The 18,898-nt window shown below is 41.7% G+C and overlaps 1 protein-coding gene across 2 annotated transcripts in view; it reads left to right on the top strand.

The window, feature by feature from the left end:
* Window positions 1–18,898, top strand: part of ppp6r2a (protein phosphatase 6, regulatory subunit 2a) — a 67,917-nt gene that overhangs the window by 37,703 nt on the left and 11,316 nt on the right. For both annotated transcript variants that reach the window (XM_063211473.1, XM_063211474.1), the window contains exons 11-18: window positions 7,414–7,893; window positions 12,835–12,899; window positions 13,173–13,288; window positions 14,127–14,212; window positions 14,547–14,627; window positions 18,193–18,290; window positions 18,441–18,498; window positions 18,650–18,780. In XM_063211473.1, the coding sequence (XP_063067543.1) occupies window positions 7,414–7,893; window positions 12,835–12,899; window positions 13,173–13,288; window positions 14,127–14,212; window positions 14,547–14,627; window positions 18,193–18,290; window positions 18,441–18,498; window positions 18,650–18,780 (1,115 nt within the window). The remainder of the gene's footprint in view (window positions 1–7,413; window positions 7,894–12,834; window positions 12,900–13,172; window positions 13,289–14,126; window positions 14,213–14,546; window positions 14,628–18,192; window positions 18,291–18,440; window positions 18,499–18,649; window positions 18,781–18,898) is intronic.

Here is an 18,898-nt window from a genome sequence, read left to right as displayed (position 1 = left end):
GGCGCGTCTGACTTGCCCACAAGATTATGCTACAGTTGGCATGATTTCTACAGATTTACAGATCTCAATAGATTAAAAAATACCCCGCGTATCTTGGAGATATTCTAAATGCCTCGCCTCGCCATTAACTTTATCAAAACAGGCACCTCGTCAATCTGCTCTCCTCCCGTAGGAAACTCCCAGTGTTTCCCACAGAAATTTTGGAAACTATGGGGGCAGCCGGGGTTTATTTTGTCCGGGGGGGTGGGGTGTTGTCTTCTCACACGGGCCTTTTTTTTGGGGGGGGGGTGTATTCTTGCAGCGTAAATGCAAAACGGCAAAACAATGACTACAGTATGACATTGGCGCATGGAGAAACTGTAGGCCTGGGCCTATATTTCAGCCATTTATATTTTGAGAAATAAGGCTACATAAGATTTTACCCATGACTTGTATAATAGTAGTACATTGTCATTGTCAAAAAATGCAGTACAGTGAATAATTTCTGTTTACAACACAGTTTCATTCGTCCCTCATGCAGGGGTCTGGGAAACAATAATAAAACAAAATAGGAGCAGAGATAAGAATTTAAGAGCACTGTGAAATTGTTAACGCATAGACAAAAAGGGTCTTAGAGGGTAGGCTATGCCTTAGCCCCCACACATATCTGTAGGCGTACACATTCTACATGAGGGGTGCTGGTCACAGGGCCAGTTTTTTTCCAAATTCCTCCCATTAAAAGGGCTGAACAACATATTACACATTTATGTCTATATTCACATTCATTACACATTAATTTCTATATGCAGCCCGATGTCTCCTCTGCTGTGTCAATGAAGGTCTGTCACCAAACTCATTACAACTGTAAAACAAAGCCTAGGGAGTGTTAGTAAACTCATCCCAACTGTCCCTTCTCTGAAGGTTTTTTATATCGCTCCCAAACCCAAGTAAACTACAACAACTTGACTAGGCTTTTGATCACTGTCTTTCAAGCACTTGTGGTTCTCTCTATAGCAGGGGTGCCCAAACCTTTTTTTAACCAAGATCTACTTTTGAAGTTGATGGTCTGCCGTGATCTACCAAGTCAAATTCAAGGATGTCAGTATGAAAATTTAAGACCACCATCTATTAATCACCATTATTATGAACAAAATGTTTTCAGTAGGGTACTATGGCCGTATCTTTTCAGTGTGTTTTTAAAGTGTGTTGAATAGCCTATCTTTACAAAGCAATGCAGCACTGATAGTATGCAGAGATAATTTCAGTCATACACAAGTCATAAATTGGTATATTTGGTATATAAAAGGCACATAGGCCCTATTTCTAAAATATGATGAAGCATTATCATGCCTTCAGTGGTATAGGCTACAAATTAAAAAGGGCTCAGAAATTCACCATTTGTTATGGGTAAATAGTAGGCTACTATGAGAGAGAGAGAGAGAGAGAGAGAGAGAGAGAGAGAGAGAGAAATGAGAGAACTCATTGGATTGGTTAACACCCCTGTTAAGTGTGACTTCTTCTATGAAGGTTTTTTTTCAGCTCTCTGGGACAGTAGGCTAGCACAGCAAAGGCTTTCTATTGTGAGTTTGGGCAATCGTTTTGTCCACAACTGAAGCAAGAAACAGCACAAATTGAAGTGAATTCCATACATGTCAACAACTAACATTTCCCTTACACGCGGCACGCGATGTAAACGCAGTTAGCGATGATGCATGCGACTAGCGATTTGGATGAAGATCCTCGCATATCGGCGTGTCATAACGCATCGTTGCGCACATGTTCTGTTACTCACCCGATGTTACACGTGTGCACACATGAATCAACTGTAATACCCTTATGGTCACTTCCTAATGCTTTCCCCTCATTCTGTGGGACTACTCATCTAACCAATACAGAGTCTATAGGATGTATTTACTCCAGGAGGAAAATGCGAAGGAAATTCAAAATCGTAATTCAAATCGTTTTTTAACAAAAACGGATATCGTAAAAAAAAAAAAAAAAATGTAAAAAAATATTTTTTTGTTTTTTTGTTTGTTTTACATTTTCGCAAACTATGGCGGCCAAATTTAAACTATGGCGGGCCGCCATAGTTTCCTCAATGTATGGGAAACACTGACTCCCCTTGATTTATTTTCCACTGTGTTCCCATAGTTAGGCCTATTGATCCGAAAATATCCCATACTTTTCTCAAGTTACGCTACTCTCTCAACTGATAAAACGCTACAACCACAGGAAACATCTCCTCTCGTGAGGAAGAAAAGCCCACGTGAAACGGGCGTCCCTTTGCGCAGAGAATATCTCTCTCTCTCTCTCTCTCTCTCTCTCTCTCTCTCTCTCTCTCTCTCTCTCTCTCTCTCTCTCTCTCTCTCTCTCTCTCTCTCTCTCTCTCTCTCACAAAGTTGACAGAGTGATGGTCAGTTGGGAGAAATAAACATGTTTGAAATTTGATTAGGCCTACTAAGATTTGCTCCAGATTCACTATTCATTGCTGGTGTTTCCAGACGCGCGATGCGACATGTGTCAATTCAGCGCGTAATGCTTGCAACTTTTTTGTGTGTAATTTATGAACGTGCGTGCCTTGGCGCATTGATACAATGGGGTTATGCGGTCAGAAAAGTGACCTAATAGTGGGACTACTTCAGGTGTGCATATATAGACAGTTAATCAACACCCAATTTAGCGCGTCACAATGGGAGATTCCAGACTGCCGTGGTATAATTCTAGAATAGTTTTACCACAGTGAATGCCTGCTTTGATATGCTTGGTACCACTGACTTGTCTCCAAGTAAGCAAAGTCTGGGATCAGCAGGCAGTGAGAAACCCAACCATTCTTCTAATATCCCAAGGATTTTACACCAAAATGGGTGAACATAAGAACACTCCCATAGCATATGAAGAAATGTACCATCTGTTTCCTTGCACTTCCAACATAGGCCATTTTCAGCGATACCCATCCTATACAGTCTAGAAGGAGTATAGTAGTACCTGTGTACCACTTTATAGTGGATAAATTTTCCTCTTGCTTCCCTAATGTTTTTACCCACATTTGCCATAATCTTTGACCATTCACCTTCATCAAAGTCGACTCCTAAGTCCCTCTGCCATATTAGTTTCAAACTACAGCAATTATCTGCAGTTGCATTAATAATTAAGTTATAACACAAAAATGCAGTATGGGCTACAGTGCTGGCCAAAAGTATTGGCACCCCTTCAATTCTGTCAGATAATACTCAATTTCTTCCAGAAAATGATTGAAATCACAAATGCTTTGTCATTAATATCTTCATTTGTTTGTCTTGCAATGAAAAAACACAAAAGAGAATAAAAAAAAAGTCAAATGAATGACCATTTTACACAAAACTCCAAAAATGGGCCGGACAGAAGTATTGACACCCTCAGCCTAATACTTAGTTCAGAGTTCCCACGGGTCATGGAATTTCTGGAATATCATGGAATTTCATAAATGTTTTTCCAGTCATGGAAAGTCATGGAATTTTACCATTTTACATGCACAGTCATGGAATATCATGGAATTTTCTTAACAGATGTGTAGAAGCACAAACTTTTTTGTTTGGTGTATAACATTATTTCTTACTGGTAATACTACAACACTTTGCCAGAGACGGTTTGGTTTCGCGCTGTAATGTGCAACATTCTAGAATGAAATGAGCCCACCCAAGTCTGGCGGTGGCTCGGCATTGTCTCAGTTTTCACACTTTTTAAAACGTTTTCACATCATTTTTTTACGGAAGTGGTCATGGAAATTTTGTTTTTTGGGTCTGGAAAGTCATGGAAAATCATGGAATTTTATATCTGAATTGGAGTGGAAACCCTGTTAGTTGCACAACCTTTAGACAAAGTAACTGCGAACAACCACTTCTGATAGCCATCAATGAGTTTCCTACAATGCTCTGCTGGAATTTTAGACCATCCTTGAGGTGATTTGAAGGGTGCGCTCTCCACATTGCCGTTTTGAGATCTCTCCATAGGTTTTCTATGGGATTCAGGGGTGGACTCCTACATTTTGCCAATACTTTTGGCCAGCACTGTATATGTGGTTGCTGAAAGTAAGTAAGCACTGGGTTTTCATTCAAATTAAATTTGTCCCCAACGCAATTTCTGATTTGCAAGTATTTCCAAAAGTGCCCTTTCCCTTCTATATTGTATTTTTCCACCAAGTCAGAGTATGACATAACTTGTCCATCCACATATAACTCCTTCACTGTTGCTATACCTTTCAGGAGCCACTGTTTCCAAAACACCATTTTTTCCCAATATGAATGTCTGTAGTGTGACAGTTTGAGGAGTTTATGGATTTTACACCAAACATAGCGTGAGTGTTCAATCACAGGGTTTGACTCCTGTGTCAGTCCAGAGCGTTGTGAAAGAATGCCCAAGGGCTTGCATGGAGAGGCCAGACTCTGTTTGAATGTGACCCAGTCCAGATCAGAGTCAGTATTTCTCCAGTGTTTTGCAAGCTGTGCCATTTCAAAAGAAAGGTCATACATTTTCACATCTGGTAGTCCAAGTCCTCCTTTATCTTTCAAGGCACACATTTTACTCATTTTAATGCAGGGTCCTTAACAATGTTGTCATATCTCTTGAAAATGATGTCTGGAATGTTCAAGGGCAACATCATCGATATGTAATTGAACTGAGGAGCTACAACCATTTCACCACATTTCACCACACTACCTTTCCCTATAGAGTTAGTTTGAGGTGTTTCCATTTCTCCACATTATGTTGTATTTTTGTCAGCAGGGGGTCATAGTTAAGTGCCATAATCCCCTCTAAATTCTGAGTCAAGCGCACACCAAGATACTTCATACCTGAAGGAACCCATTTGAAGCCAAAACCAGTTACCATGTGAGAATAACATGTCCTTGTAATTGGCATTGCCTCTGATTTTCTCCAGTTTATTTTGTAACCAGAAACAATTGAGTATGATTCTATTATCTCCATCTGTAGTGGTAAGGAGGTGGCTGGCTCACTCATTAACAATAAAATGTCATCGGCATACAGCATAAGTTTCTGTTCTGTCTCTTTGTCTACTCTTTTCAACCCTAGTATATTTGGGTCCTCCCTAATCTTAATAGCCAAAGGTTCCAGTACCATGGTAAAAAGCAACAGGGACAATGGACAGCCTTGGCGAGTGCCCCTTGATACTGTGAGAAAATCTAGGCAGACATCATGCCATTGGTTATTACTGCTGCTCTTGGGTTCTGACCCAAGCTAACCCATGCTCTGAAGACCTTGCCTAAGCCAAAATTTGTCATAGTTTTAAACAGAAAATTCCACTGAACTAAGTCAAAAGCTGTCTGGGCATCCAATGATTGTGCTGCCCCTGGTGTACTTTCAGAGTAGTTTAGCCACATAAGATGCATTAATCGCCTTGTATAGTCAGCTGATGATCTTCCCTTTATAAAGCCTACCTGATCCTTATGGATTATTTTAGGTAAGACCTTCTCTAAACGTGATGCTAAGACCTTTGCCAATATTTTGCAGTCCACATTTAAAAGACTCACTGGTCTAAAGTTTGCGGGTTCAGTCATGTCCCGATCTTTCTTTGGTAACAGTGTTATGATCGTTTCCATAAATGAGTCAGGCAGCGAAGTTACTTGAAATGCTTCAGCAAGAACATCAGTCAGTATTTGAGCCAGCGTATCTACAAATTTCTTGTAGTATTCAATAGGGAGTCCATCTGAACCTGGAGATTTTCGGAGTTTCATAGAAGATATAGCATTTCTCACTTCTTCCTCAGTGATGGGTTGGTCTAGCGCTTTTGTTTGTGATGCGTCTAATGTGGGGAGATTCATGCTTTCGAAAAACTGGTTTACCTTTTCTTCATCTGCATTACAAGGGGCTGTATATAGCTGTTCGTAGAATGTTTGGAAGACGCTATTTATTTATTTTGTGGTTGAGACCATGTTATCCCCGTTCTTATTTGCAGGAATTATGTTAGCAGCATTCTGTTGTTTAAACTGCCTGGACAAAAGTTTTCCTGTTTTTTCACCTCCTTCATAAAATATTATCCGCAACCTGAACAATGCATGTTCAGCTTTTGTATTATACAAGTCATGTAACTGGTACTTATATTTACAAATCTCTTGGTATAACTTGTCTGAATACTGCCTGGCTAGATTTTTTTCCAGAGTACATATTTTCATTTGTAGGTCACTGAGAAATTCTCTTCGTTCCTTTTTCATTTTAGATGCACGTGTGATTAGTTTTCCTCGAATATAGGCCTTAGACGCATCCCAAACTGAGGATAATCTCTCTGTACTTCCTATGTTTAAGTCAAAAAAGGAGATCAGATCCTCAGCCAGCATTGTGCTAAATATTTCGTCCTGTAATAATGAAGTATTTAATCTCCATCTTCCTTTTCGTCCTGTATCTGGGTTCAAAATGATATCCAGTTCAACCGTAGCATGATCTGACAATGCAATTGGTCCAATTTTACAGTTGATGACCTTATTAGTAATATCTTGTGACAGTAAGAACAAGTCTATCCTTGAATGGGATTTATGGGAATGCGAGAAGAATGTGTATTCCAAGTAAATGAAGGATGAATCACCGCACACTGGTATCTTTGCTGGTAGTTTATTTGTTGAACAACGCGTTTCGCTATTGCTTCATCAGGTTCACTCACAGAGTTTGGTTCACTCACTAAACTTTGCTTAGATTAAGGAGTAAATTTATACGGATATTGTAATTAAATTGGTGGGTTCAAGGACCGACGAAACTAAGCTGCCATCTTCCTCGGCTGCCCCACGTGACTCCCCATTTGATTGATTATTTATTTATTTAACGGGTGTGTAGGTATAATCTCGTTCATTCCTTTTGATTTTTGCGACAAGGGGACATTTTTTATAAAAATAACTTGACGATCACTTTTTTTAATGTGAGTATCTCTTTCGAGAAAGTTAAGAAACTTGCAGTGTATGAAACATAGAACTGCAAGAAACAGCCTAGCTGACGTTGCACAAATAGGACTTGGGCTGGAGGATAATAATCATAACTGTATTTGTATAGCATAATTCATACAAGACATGCAGCTCAATGTGCTTACCAGTTGGATTAACAGCAATGATGTTAAAACAAAATAATGAAATGAATGAAGTAAAAGGGGGAAAAAAAGAAAAAAAAATCAAATAAAATGAAATAAAAATGGAACTAAAGAAGACAATAGCAAAAATTAAATATCAAAATGGCATAAAATATGAATGGCTCCTCTCACAGTCTCTCTCTTTTCTTCTCTTCTCTTCTCCTCTCTTCTCTTCTCTTCTCTTCTCTTCTCTTCTCTTCTCTTCTCTTCTCTTCTCTTCTCTTCTCTTCTCTTCTCTTCTCTTCTCTTCTCTTCTCTTCTCTATCTCTCGCCATCTCCTCTCTTTCTCTCTCCTCTCCTCTCCTCTCCTCTCCCTGTGCCGTGTGTAGGATCTCTTCTTCAAGTACACCTGGAACAACTTCTTGCACTTCCAAGTGGAGCTGTGCGTGGCGTCCATCCTGAACCACTCGTCCGGCCCCTGCGAGCCGCTGGCTCTGGCCTCTGCCCTGCAGAATCACCACGAGCTGACGTCCGCCACCCCGAACGCCCCCCCGGCCTCGCCCAGCGCCAACGCACCCCCCTCCTCCCCTGGCTCCCCCGCCGCCACCACCACCACTGCTGCTGCTGCTGCTGCCAACACGGACGCCCCCTCTTCTCCCACCCCTGCTGCAGCCACAGCGGCTACAGCTGACACCTCCCCACCGTCCCCTGGTGCTGGTGCAGCCACGGTGGACCCCCCCTCCTCCTCCTCCTCCCCCTCCAAGGCAGGCCCCCCAGGGGTAGAGTCCACGGGGCAGCAGAGTAGTGCGGCTACTGCCGCAGCAGAGGCCCCCGCACAGCCCTCCGTCCACGACATTCTGGTTGCACATGTACGTCTCTACGCAATACGGATCTATTATTCTTATAGTCAGGTTCATTACGTTTGGATTTGAACCTTTCGCTGGATTTTTATGGGGATTTGGAAAACTATACATTTTTGAAAAGTATATTGTATAAGCAATCAGAAAAACCATGTTTCCATTTGCACAAATGTCTGCATGGTGGCCATCTTGGATTTTTCAAAATGGCTTCCGAAAAACCATAATTTTGCAATATCTCAGCTTCTGAATGAGCTAAAACATTGATTCAAACTGCTAAACCTACATTTTCAGGGTCACTGAATCTACTGGTGGTAGTTTTAATGTTCTCAGACAGTTTGTTACCATGCTAATTTATTTGAACTTGTGATTTACTGTATAGTATCTACAAGTAGATGCATGTCTGTCAAGCCCACCATACAAAACATCCCAGCTAGAATGTGCAAAACAGTTTACGTGTCCAGCATTGTGCTGTATATATCCAGGCTTGCTCATACCAGCTACATTGTATCCAGTAAACAGGAGCAGTGCCATATAGTGAATATATTGAATGTCAACAGGCATTACATTTTTGCCTTTTGCCTTCCTTCAGCATGCATGTATTTTCTGTATGATGATCCTGGAAACTGACTGCAAGACACAGTTACAAATCAAGTAATACATTGGTGTTATTAATATTGTTAATGCACATACTGTCATTAACTGGTGTTGGTGATTTTGGTGGAGTGTAACGGTGAGGGTTCTGTTTGCTGTTTGTTCTGGTTATATTCATGGGTGAAGAGCATCGAGGTGAACAAGAGGCATTATCAAGCATTATGAGCTCATTAACTGGAAGCTGTGTGTTTTATGCCAGTCTGACGATGCCAAAAGGTGTTTCTGGTCCAGAATCCAAGATTAGACGCCGATGGACATGTACTGGAAGTAGTTCAAGAGGGGGCCAGTCTGAGTGATGGGGGCTATGTTAAAATCAAAAGACGACTGCAGAACTGCACTAGACAGGCCACAACCTCCCAGTGATGCAGCACCTTCTGCACTGCTTCTAGGCAGGCCAAGAGAAATGTAAATATTGTTTCTGATCTCAAAAAAATCGGGAACTCCACTCACTTGGTCGGACAACAGTCAACCAGTAGCAAACCTAAGGAGGCAGATCAACCATGCCGTTTGGGAAATGTTAATTGTTATGGACTTGGTCAGACCAAGTCTCGAAAAATGACTGAAAAATGACTGACCCAGGCACCTCAGCATCTGATTCTTCTCCACTATCCACAAGATTTCGTACGAGTCCACTCGATAAGAAACCATGCTTCTTCTACCAAAAGGACGATAGTGAACTGCTTTATCAGGTCAAAACTGCAAATGGCAGTAAAACTCTAAAGGCTGCTGTAAAGTCCCAGAATACCACCCTGAAAACAAGAATGACCACCAGCATCTCAGCATATGATGCACATTCAATTCCTGTCCAATATCACAAAGATTGCATTCAGTAGAAAGTGGCTGAAAAAGAGAATCCTCACAGTCTTGCCATAACTGAAATCTGTCTGTTCTAAATGACCTAAAGAAGTCAAAAGTCCCTACTATCCAGAAGCATGTGAAGAAGACATGGTTCATGCTGCAATGACAACTGATGAATATGATAACATGAAAGCAATTTACAAAGCAGCACAGGTGACAAGGACAAACATTGCAACCTTCACTAAGACAGGCCAGGGAACAGATGCCATACAAGTATCCAGCAACATCAATGATGTCCCAGCTGAATTGTACAGACTAGCAAGGGTGTGTCTCTCTTTCGGCCACTTTCTACTGAATGCAAGTTCATGATTCTCCAAGGCTTCTGAATCAAGCATGTTGACATAAATTTTTTTCAATGATGTCCATGCTTTGTTTTGTGTTTCCACATCAATACGGTTGATCAGCTCAAGCAGACATGTTAACGTCAAGGCTTCTTTGAGAGTTGTATTTCTGTCAGGCCTGAGTCTCGCCGTACATGACACATGTTTTGTCCCACAATCTTTGTGATATCATACATCAATTGCCATCATCTGCTGAGATGCGGGTGTTCAGTCTAGTTTTGAGTGTGAGATTCTGGGACTGTTCCAAAGCAGCCTTTGGAGATTTTCCGGCATTTGCAGTTCTGACCAGATAAAGTAGTTCACCATCGGCCTTTTGGCAGATGGAGCTTTGTTCTTGACGCGTGGAGTGGAGAAGAAATAGATGTTGAGGGGGCCTGGGTCATCCATTTCTGTTCATCCTCTCTTCTTGCCACGCTTCTTGGCTGTGCACCGTCCTGTAGAAAATGATGTGCATGTTGGTTGCTTGCATGCTGTATTTGAACCTTGTTGGATTGCACCTGAGTGACAGGAGAGATGCTAGACTGCTTTCTGTGTCCCTGGTGTCTCAGCTGTGCAGTTCTGCAGTCCGTCTTTGGATTTAACATGGTCCCAATCACTCAGACTGACCCTCTCTTGAACTACTTCTCGTACATGTCCATTAGTGTCTAATCTTGGATTCTGGACCAGAACCACCGTCTTGGCATCATCAGACTGGCATAGAATACACAGCTTCCAGTTAATGAGCTCATGGGCTTGACATGTCTCTTGTTCACCTCGATGTTCTTCACCCATGAATATAACCAGAACAAACAGCAAACAGAACCCTCACTGTTACACTAAAGCACACTCACCAACACCAGTTAATGACATGCTCGTATGTGCATTAATAATATTAATAACACCAATTGATTTGTCACTCTGTCTTGCAGTCAGTTTCATTATCATACAGAAAATGCATGCATGCTGAAGGATTCCCCCAAATGAAAAAATGTAACACCTGTTGACACTCAACACATTCACTATGTGGCGCTACTCCTGTATACAGGATACAATGTAGCTGTGAGATTTGCAAGGGCAAGCCTGTAAATGTACAGCAAAATGGTGGACATGTAAACTGTACCAGTTTTGCACATTCAAGCTGGGATGTTTTAAATGGTGGGCCATCTACTCATAAATACTATAAATCAATAGTTCAAATAAATTGGTGTGGTAACAAAATGTCTGACAACAATAAAACTAACACCATTAGATTCAGTGACCCTGAAAATGTTGGTTAAGCAGTTAAAATCAATGTTCTAACTCATTCAGAAGCTGAGAAATGACAAAATATAGGTTTTTCGGACGCCATTTTGAAAAATCCAAGATGGCCGCCACCTGTGCAAATGGAAACATTGTTTTTCTGATTGCTTATACTATCTACTTTTCAAAAATGTATAGTTTTCCAAATCCCCATAAAAATCCAGCAAAAATACATAATGAACTTGACTATTACCTCCGGCAAGGAGGGTTATGTGATCGCCTGAGTTTGTTGGTGTGTTTGTTGGCAGTGGATGTGTGTTTCTGTCCACCAGAGGCCGGAAATGTACTCTCCAAGCTAGAGGTGTAACGAAATGAATATTTGTGGCCGAAACCGAAACCGAATAATAATTAATCACTTGGCCGAATACCGATACCGATTATTACAATTCAGTCAAAAGTTATCAAAAGTTAGGTTTTTCACTATTTTTAAATAGTGCTTAAATCTACGGCTTATAATAAATGTTAAGACATGTTTTTGAAAGAATATAAATATGTATTTGAAGTCTTCAAATGTTAGAGCAGAACTGGGAATTAGTTTAATTAATTCCCATTTTCAATTTATTTTCTATTCGGCCTCCTATTCAGCCACTCAATTGGCTTTCGGCCGAAAACCGATAGTGTCTTTTTTTGCATTTTCGGCCGAATATTTTCTGCGGCTGAATTTTCGGCACCTCTACTCCAAGCGTTTTTCTAGTGTGTGTGTGTTTGATAAATTTGGCAGACGAATTGTAAATCCCTCATTTTCTTTGTCCTAATACACTTTCCATTAATTTTTTTTGAGGACATGACAGTACCGTCTGCTGTTAACACATTGAATACCAGCCGTTTTTTGGAATTTTAGCTGTAGACTCCCATCCAATTTCATCATTTTTTGTCATTTTTCGAACAGCCACCGGATATTTTGTCTTAAACCTACAGACACATGTCAAGGCTTGTTCAAAAGCCCAAAATCTCAGCTTTCTGTATGTTTTCACGGTTTGTTCCCTAGCGTATTCCATTCCGAAGTTTTTCAACTCTAAGCGAGCATTGGTTTAGGTACAAATAGCGTTTTCCCCCGTTCGAACATAGAAAAAGCCTTTTTTGTCACTGGTGCGCTCTTTGACCCTCTGAGTTTAAATTGCGGCTCTAAATGCATTTTCACGCCCGAAGAACAACTCCAGTAGCTTCCAAGTAAACTATTTCAATGCAAAAATTGGTCAGGCTATTGTTCAGAGCCACATCATCTGAAATGCTAGCTAGCTAATGTCACTTGACTGGCAGTTTTTGTTCTGTAGATAAAAGTAGACGACGTGCCAAAGTACTCACCCAAAATTAGGTTACTTCCTGCTGTGTTACATGCTGTTTTTCATTACAACCTTCCATTTTACACCTATCTTGATGACAGCAAAACTCCTTATCCTTCCATCATATGTTTAGGAATAAGCTTAGGCTAGCAAGGCACTGACAGGACATGTTTTGATTCTCAAGGAAGTAACTTGAGACATGACGTGACGTGACCAGGAAGTGGTTTGATTCGCTATAATAAAACTGAAATACTGTGTGTAATAAAATGCACAGATGATGAAATATCCAGATCCTGACTTTGGAGTTTTGACTTTGTAGGTGTTTTCATGATCTATGTCAGTTCTGGTCATCACATTATTACGAAAATCACACAGAATGTGCATTCGAATGTGTAGATTCAAAATCCATTTTAAAAAAAGACACTAAAAGCGTAATTTTACGTTTTGGGAGCCAACGCATGGGAGGCAAAAACGTATTTTTACGTGACTTGGGAGTCAATGTGTTAATACTGTGTCTGTGTGTCTTTTTCATCCCACAGCTTTTCCAGCAATGTCGACTGGTGCAGAGGATTCTGGATGCCTGGGAGGAAAATGACAAGATTCAGTAAGCAGCCCAATATTGCGCGCGCACACACCACCACACACACACACACACACACACACACACACACACACGCACACACACACACACACACACACACACACACACACACACACACACACACTGATTCTTCTCTTATCATATTCTAGTCCTCTTAGTTGCATTCATCTATATTGCTCTGTTCTAACTAGTGAGTTGTATCCGTGAGTGATTGGTCCAGAGTATGTCTGACATCAGCAGTGTTTACTGATCTCTGAATGGTGTGTGTGCTTGCAGGGCGGAGGGCGGGTCGAGGCGTGGCAACATGGGCCACCTGACGCGCATCGCCAACACTGTGGTGCAGAACCTCGACAAGGGCCCCGTGCAGTCTCACATCAGGAACCTCATCAAAGGTCAGCACCGCCTACATGAAATATTCATGACGTTCAATAATTTCAATAATTATTAGTTGTTTTCTAAAGCTGGGGTTCCCAACCTTTTCCAACGTATCCTATGTCCACTTGAAAATTGTTTCGGGCCCACCACTGACCCAATATAGCCTGGGAACTCCCATACTGCCTTTAGTTCTACACAATCGTTTCGATCTCACTTGTGATTAGGTCTGGTGGTAACCAGGCAAGACCCAATAAACAATAGAACTCAAATGGTCCACAGCCACACACACAAGAAGAAAGCCACCGGAGCATCTTCAGATAAAATGGAAAAGTACCTTCCACATCTGAAGATACTCTGATGACTTTCTTCTTTATCTGCCTTTCCTAAGTTAATACATTACTATTATGTTGTTTTTAAGTAAATATCATCTTTCTTTTTTTGAGTTTTGGAAACATTGCATTTTATGTGTTATTTTGACCATTCGAGATTTTCAGCAAATTTTCTTTCGAAATTCGGAGGAAATGTTGTTGGTAGTTTATAGAATGAAATAATAATGTTTGTTTTACTCAAACACATATCTATCCATAGCAAAGTCAGAAAAATAGAATATTTCAAAGTGGTCTCTCAATTTTTTCTGCGGCTATATAAACCCATCAAAACCTACTGTATAGACAGTGTTAAGTATATCAAGATGTGTTCTAGAAATATTAGCACTTAGATGTACTTCTAAGAAAAGATTTTATTCATATCATATATATTTATATTTACATATTGATTAGTATCTTCTTAAAAAAATCATTGTTGATTCATTCTGATCCATAAGTAAATAAATGTGGTGTTTTTTGTTGGGTGCAGAGCTGCCAGAGGACTGCAGGGGGCGCTGGGAGAGCTTTGTTGGAGAGACGCTGAGAGAGACCAACAGGAGAAACACAGTCGACCTGGTACACACACACACACACACACACACACACACACACACACACACACACACACACACACACACACGTGTATACACAAGCACGCTCGCACACACATGTACAAACAAAAACAATCGCATTCTGCACACGCACAGATATATGTACCTGCACAATCACTGGGATATGTTGCTTTATCTATCTTATACATTTTTTGCAGACCTTTGCAGATAATCTGTTGTTGATAGTTGTGTGTGTGTGTGTGTGTGTGTGTGTGTGTGTGTGTGTGTGTGTGTGTGTGTGTGTGTGTGTGTGTGTGTGTGTGTGTGTGTGTGTGTGTGTGTGTGTGTGTGTGTTCCAGGTGAGCACTCACAACTTGCACTCCTCCAGTGAGGATGATGACATGGAGAGTCCATTTCCTAACGACCTGTCTATCCAACAGGTAAGATATACAGACATACATGTTCCTACAACCGTCACACACACACACACACACACACACACACACACACACACACACACACACACACACACACACACACACACACACACACACACACACACGCACACATGCTTGCAGATAAAGGGCACTCTACACCAACCCGACGTTTGGGTCTTGTCATGCGTTGGCTACAGTTGGGTCAGAATTGGTTCGGTGTGCGTTGTTGCGTCTGGGGTAGTTGGAGGACGTTGGTAGTTGTGGGCAGTGCTTAATTTGTAAATCACGAGGTACCGGAACGCAAAACACATATGACATCACAGCGATAATGAGTTGGACAGAGGTCCCGGAACGCACAGAAAAACGAATAATAACGGAAAAAAAAGTCTTAGATGCAATTCCCTGCATTTTAACGACATTGAGTCCCGTGTCAGCTCACATCCATACTTTTGTTTCTTAATACAAGGGATGGTTGGCAATCCAATGGCTATTTTAAACAACAGCCATAGCCTATTAAATGCTGTAATGACAACAACCAATATTTTTAGTTTGATCGCTAACTTTATGCTTAGTAGTTTCAGCAAATGCAGTGCATGGAAATTATGCTTTCCCCATGAGGTGAAACGAAACCGAAACGGTCTTCTACTACCTATGGAAAGGACAGTGCATGGCTTTCCAATTGTTATCCTTTCCCCGTATTCACACAACGTTGGCATAGGCCTATTAAACGTTAAATCCACGCTTTGTTGGCGACTTTGTTGCATATAGTTTGGCTAATCCGCATGTGCTGTTGCGATATGCCACTTCACTATTTCAAGGGCTCGTGCACTGATGGTAAGCGAGCGGCAGCGAAGACGGCGATTTTCCCGGTAGACTTTGCTTTTCACACTGACTGTCTGCTCGCGCTGCGGTCCGGTTGAAAGTCCCTCCAGCCAATGTTTTATTTGGAGCGTGTAGGACCTATTTGAATGAAATATCACCTTGTCTTTGCTGTTTTCATGCTCAAATTGACTTGTAAGCAACTGTCGGGTCTTGGGAGGGAAGGAAACGCGCGCACACACATGCTGAGCGCTCGCCAGCCGAGGAAGATCTCATCCTCTCATCCTCTCTTTTTTGCTACATGACTGATCAATGCACCAAACGCAGCCCAGGTGCCACTATAAATTAGTATGTCAAAAACCTTGTGTGCCGACCAAAATCTTGAACTTTTAAACAATGTTTGGCACAGCCAGGCTTTCCATCTCATCCGCGCATATGAACAAACAACGAGGGAGGGGCAACTTCACGTAGCCTACATTTAAACAGATACCTGGGATGGAAATGTAGTAGATCTATAAATAGTTATGATTCTTAAATGTATGGGACAAGCAGTAGGCTACCAATTGTGCTTCCCTCTCCAAAATAGCCACGCAAACGCTGGACTTCTCCTACTTTCGTCTTCATTGGAATCTTGCTAAATTTTAACTTGGCCTTCTCAATGCTTGCAGACAAGTCCCCAAAAGCACTTTAGAATCCTCTCCCTTTCACTCAAACAAACACACTCTCATACACTAGGTTTATGAGATCGCTTTTTTCCCATTGGAAATCCAATATGTCGAATTATGATTAACTGTTGCATGCCCGTGCGTCGCAACGATAAAATAAGTCGATTTTTTTTTAAGTTGGTGCACGTCCTTCAGCTCTACCATGTAAAGGTGCAGCCGACTGTAGGCTATCTTTAAGTTTTAAAGGTTATGAGTTGGGCGCCAGGCAGCAATAAGACTGCCGTTGGTTTAGCCTTCGTTACCTTTCCAAATATGAATAAAAAAACCCTGACCAACACATAAGAAATAACTTAGATCATCACAACGAATATATTTTTTCTTTTTTTAGTGGTGCACTTTTGCAAACCCTTGTTTGCAGACTTGCGCGCTCGGTCTCAATTTGGAACAGCGCCTATCAGTGTCTGGCTTTTGCGATTCAGAAATGGTGTTCTTCTCGACGCGCACACTTCATGGTTCCTTCTCGCTTGCTCACTCGGCTCGTGGTTGTTGCGATCCTGACAGTCTCAAACCCAATTTATAGGCAGCGCGGTGAGATGGGAAATGTAGTGAACACGGGATAATGCTGCGCTCTCACTCCTGAGGAGGCAGAGGTAGTCCGTTACAATATAGTAGCATATATATTTTTTTATTATTCATTCACACAAGGTTCCGGATCAGCCAAAATAAGTCCCGGAACACAGGGGGGTCAAAATTACGAGGTGGGGGATCCTGTTCCGGGATATTCCGGCTCAAATTAAGCACTGGTTGTGGGTCTCCGTTCGGGAGACTTTGAACATGTTCAGTTGGGTTGAGGACAGCTTCGGTGGTCGGGCTCCATGCCGGACAGTGATTGGTTTGTGCTAACTGGGCAGGAGGTGGGAGGGCATTGTTACCTAGTTGTTCAGTCTAGAAATCAGCAGGCTACATGCAGGGAAGGATCCGCATATGCACTTAAAACACGTAGAAAAAGGCGCACACGTGTGAGAAACTTCTTCTTATTAAATAAGTAATAAGTCCTCTTATTAAATGCTGTCGTCCAACCGGCACATGGAGAGCTCTTTTCCAAAATGAGATATATCCATGCACATGGATATATCTCATTCGGGAAAAGAACTCTTCATTTGTTGTGTCATTTGTTGTATCTGAGCAACCTCTGCGAGACGAAAAACTTGGGCAAAAATCGGAAGATGAAGCACAGAAATTAACTACAGACCTAGACTATAAGGCTTTTACAAATGTGTTAAGATTTTTTGATTTATGCATGCGCCGATGTGTGGTGAGTGGAGATTGACTTTGGAGCAGAGGGGGAGAGAGAGGGCGAAATGATCCGCCTGCCCAGATTCATAAACCAGCCTGAAATCTGACCTGCCCGAAATCGGACAAACGTTGAGGTCGATTAGCAGGATAGTCTATAGGCAGCATTATTTTCATTTGCATTAGTATAGCCTACAACTAGATATTGTAAACTTACAGTCTGCCTATCGAAAACGTGCTACACTTTGCATTCATTCTCCCTCTTGACAAAATGTCATATCACAAAGCCAAAAAAGGACAATTAAATCTACAGTGAAGTAGGCTAATGAAACCGCAAAAGTCATAGAGTTTTGTGAGCAAAAGACAAGAGATAGAATGCGGTCTTGATGGATGAATAGGAGGGGGGCTTTGCCAATGGGCATTAGGCTAGCCTATTTAGAGTCATTAATGCATTCAACTCCTACTTGTGACCACTTGCGAAAAGTAGAGAGTTGACTTCGCGAAAACATGAAAGCATTCAACAACAAGGCCAGCCGAACCGCGAACTCTCAAATGCGGAAGTTACTAGGCCCTATAACAAAATCCCTGTGCGTGCTACCCGGGGGAGTGTTCACGGCGGGTGAGGTCGGCGCGGTGTGTTCGTGGAGCAAACTGTGCCCAATCAAGCACGAGGGGAGCAGACAGACAACTGGCTAGTCGTAGTTGGGACGTCAGGTTGGATCGGCTAGGTGTGCACTCGCCTTAACACACAACTGTTTTGTCACCCGTCTCTATACTGTTTGTTCCTTCAGGCTTTCTCAGACTATCAGATCCAGCAGATGACTGCCAACTTTGTGGATCAGTTCGGATTCAACGACGAAGAGTTCCATGAACACGACGAAAACATTAAGTAAGTGCTGGTGTAAAAGTGTGTTTTGGAGACGTATGCCAGTTTCACATTTGCAGTGTGTGTGTGAAGTGTATGCATAGTTTCACATAGCGGTCAATGCAAATTATGCATGTGTTTTGCGGTGTGTCATTGTCATTTTCTGTCTTGCAGTGCTACATTCGACCGTATTGCTGAAATAAACTTCAATATTGATGCAGAGGAAAATAGTGTAAGTTCAAAGTTTTTTTTTATTGTAAAACTTTAATGAGGTTTTTAATGTAGCAGAAAGAGACATTAAAAATGATGACACATCAATGATCTCTCTCTGTCCCTGTCCCTATCCTGTGTGTGCGTGTGCGTGTGCGTGCGTGTGTGTGCAGGCCAATGCCGCTGCATTCGAGGCGTGCTGTAAGGAGCGGATACAGCAGTTTGATGACTGTGAGGAGGAAGAGGAGGATATTTGGGAGGACAAGGAGATCAACTATGCAACACAAGTCAAATCTCGATCCAGGTAACGACGACACGCATACGGTATATATGTACACTTGCCACAGACCCCTGATGCTTTCTTGATGCACTTGACTTGATGCACTGTCAGAAGCCCCAGTGCACAGTCGTGCTCCCTCTGG

The sequence above is a fragment of the Engraulis encrasicolus genome, chromosome 12 (assembly GCF_034702125.1).
Source record: "Engraulis encrasicolus isolate BLACKSEA-1 chromosome 12, IST_EnEncr_1.0, whole genome shotgun sequence".
NCBI lineage: Eukaryota > Metazoa > Chordata > Actinopteri > Clupeiformes > Engraulidae > Engraulis > Engraulis encrasicolus.
The sequence above is the reverse complement of the archived record's forward strand: the minus strand, read 5'-3'. Positions and strand labels throughout refer to the sequence as shown.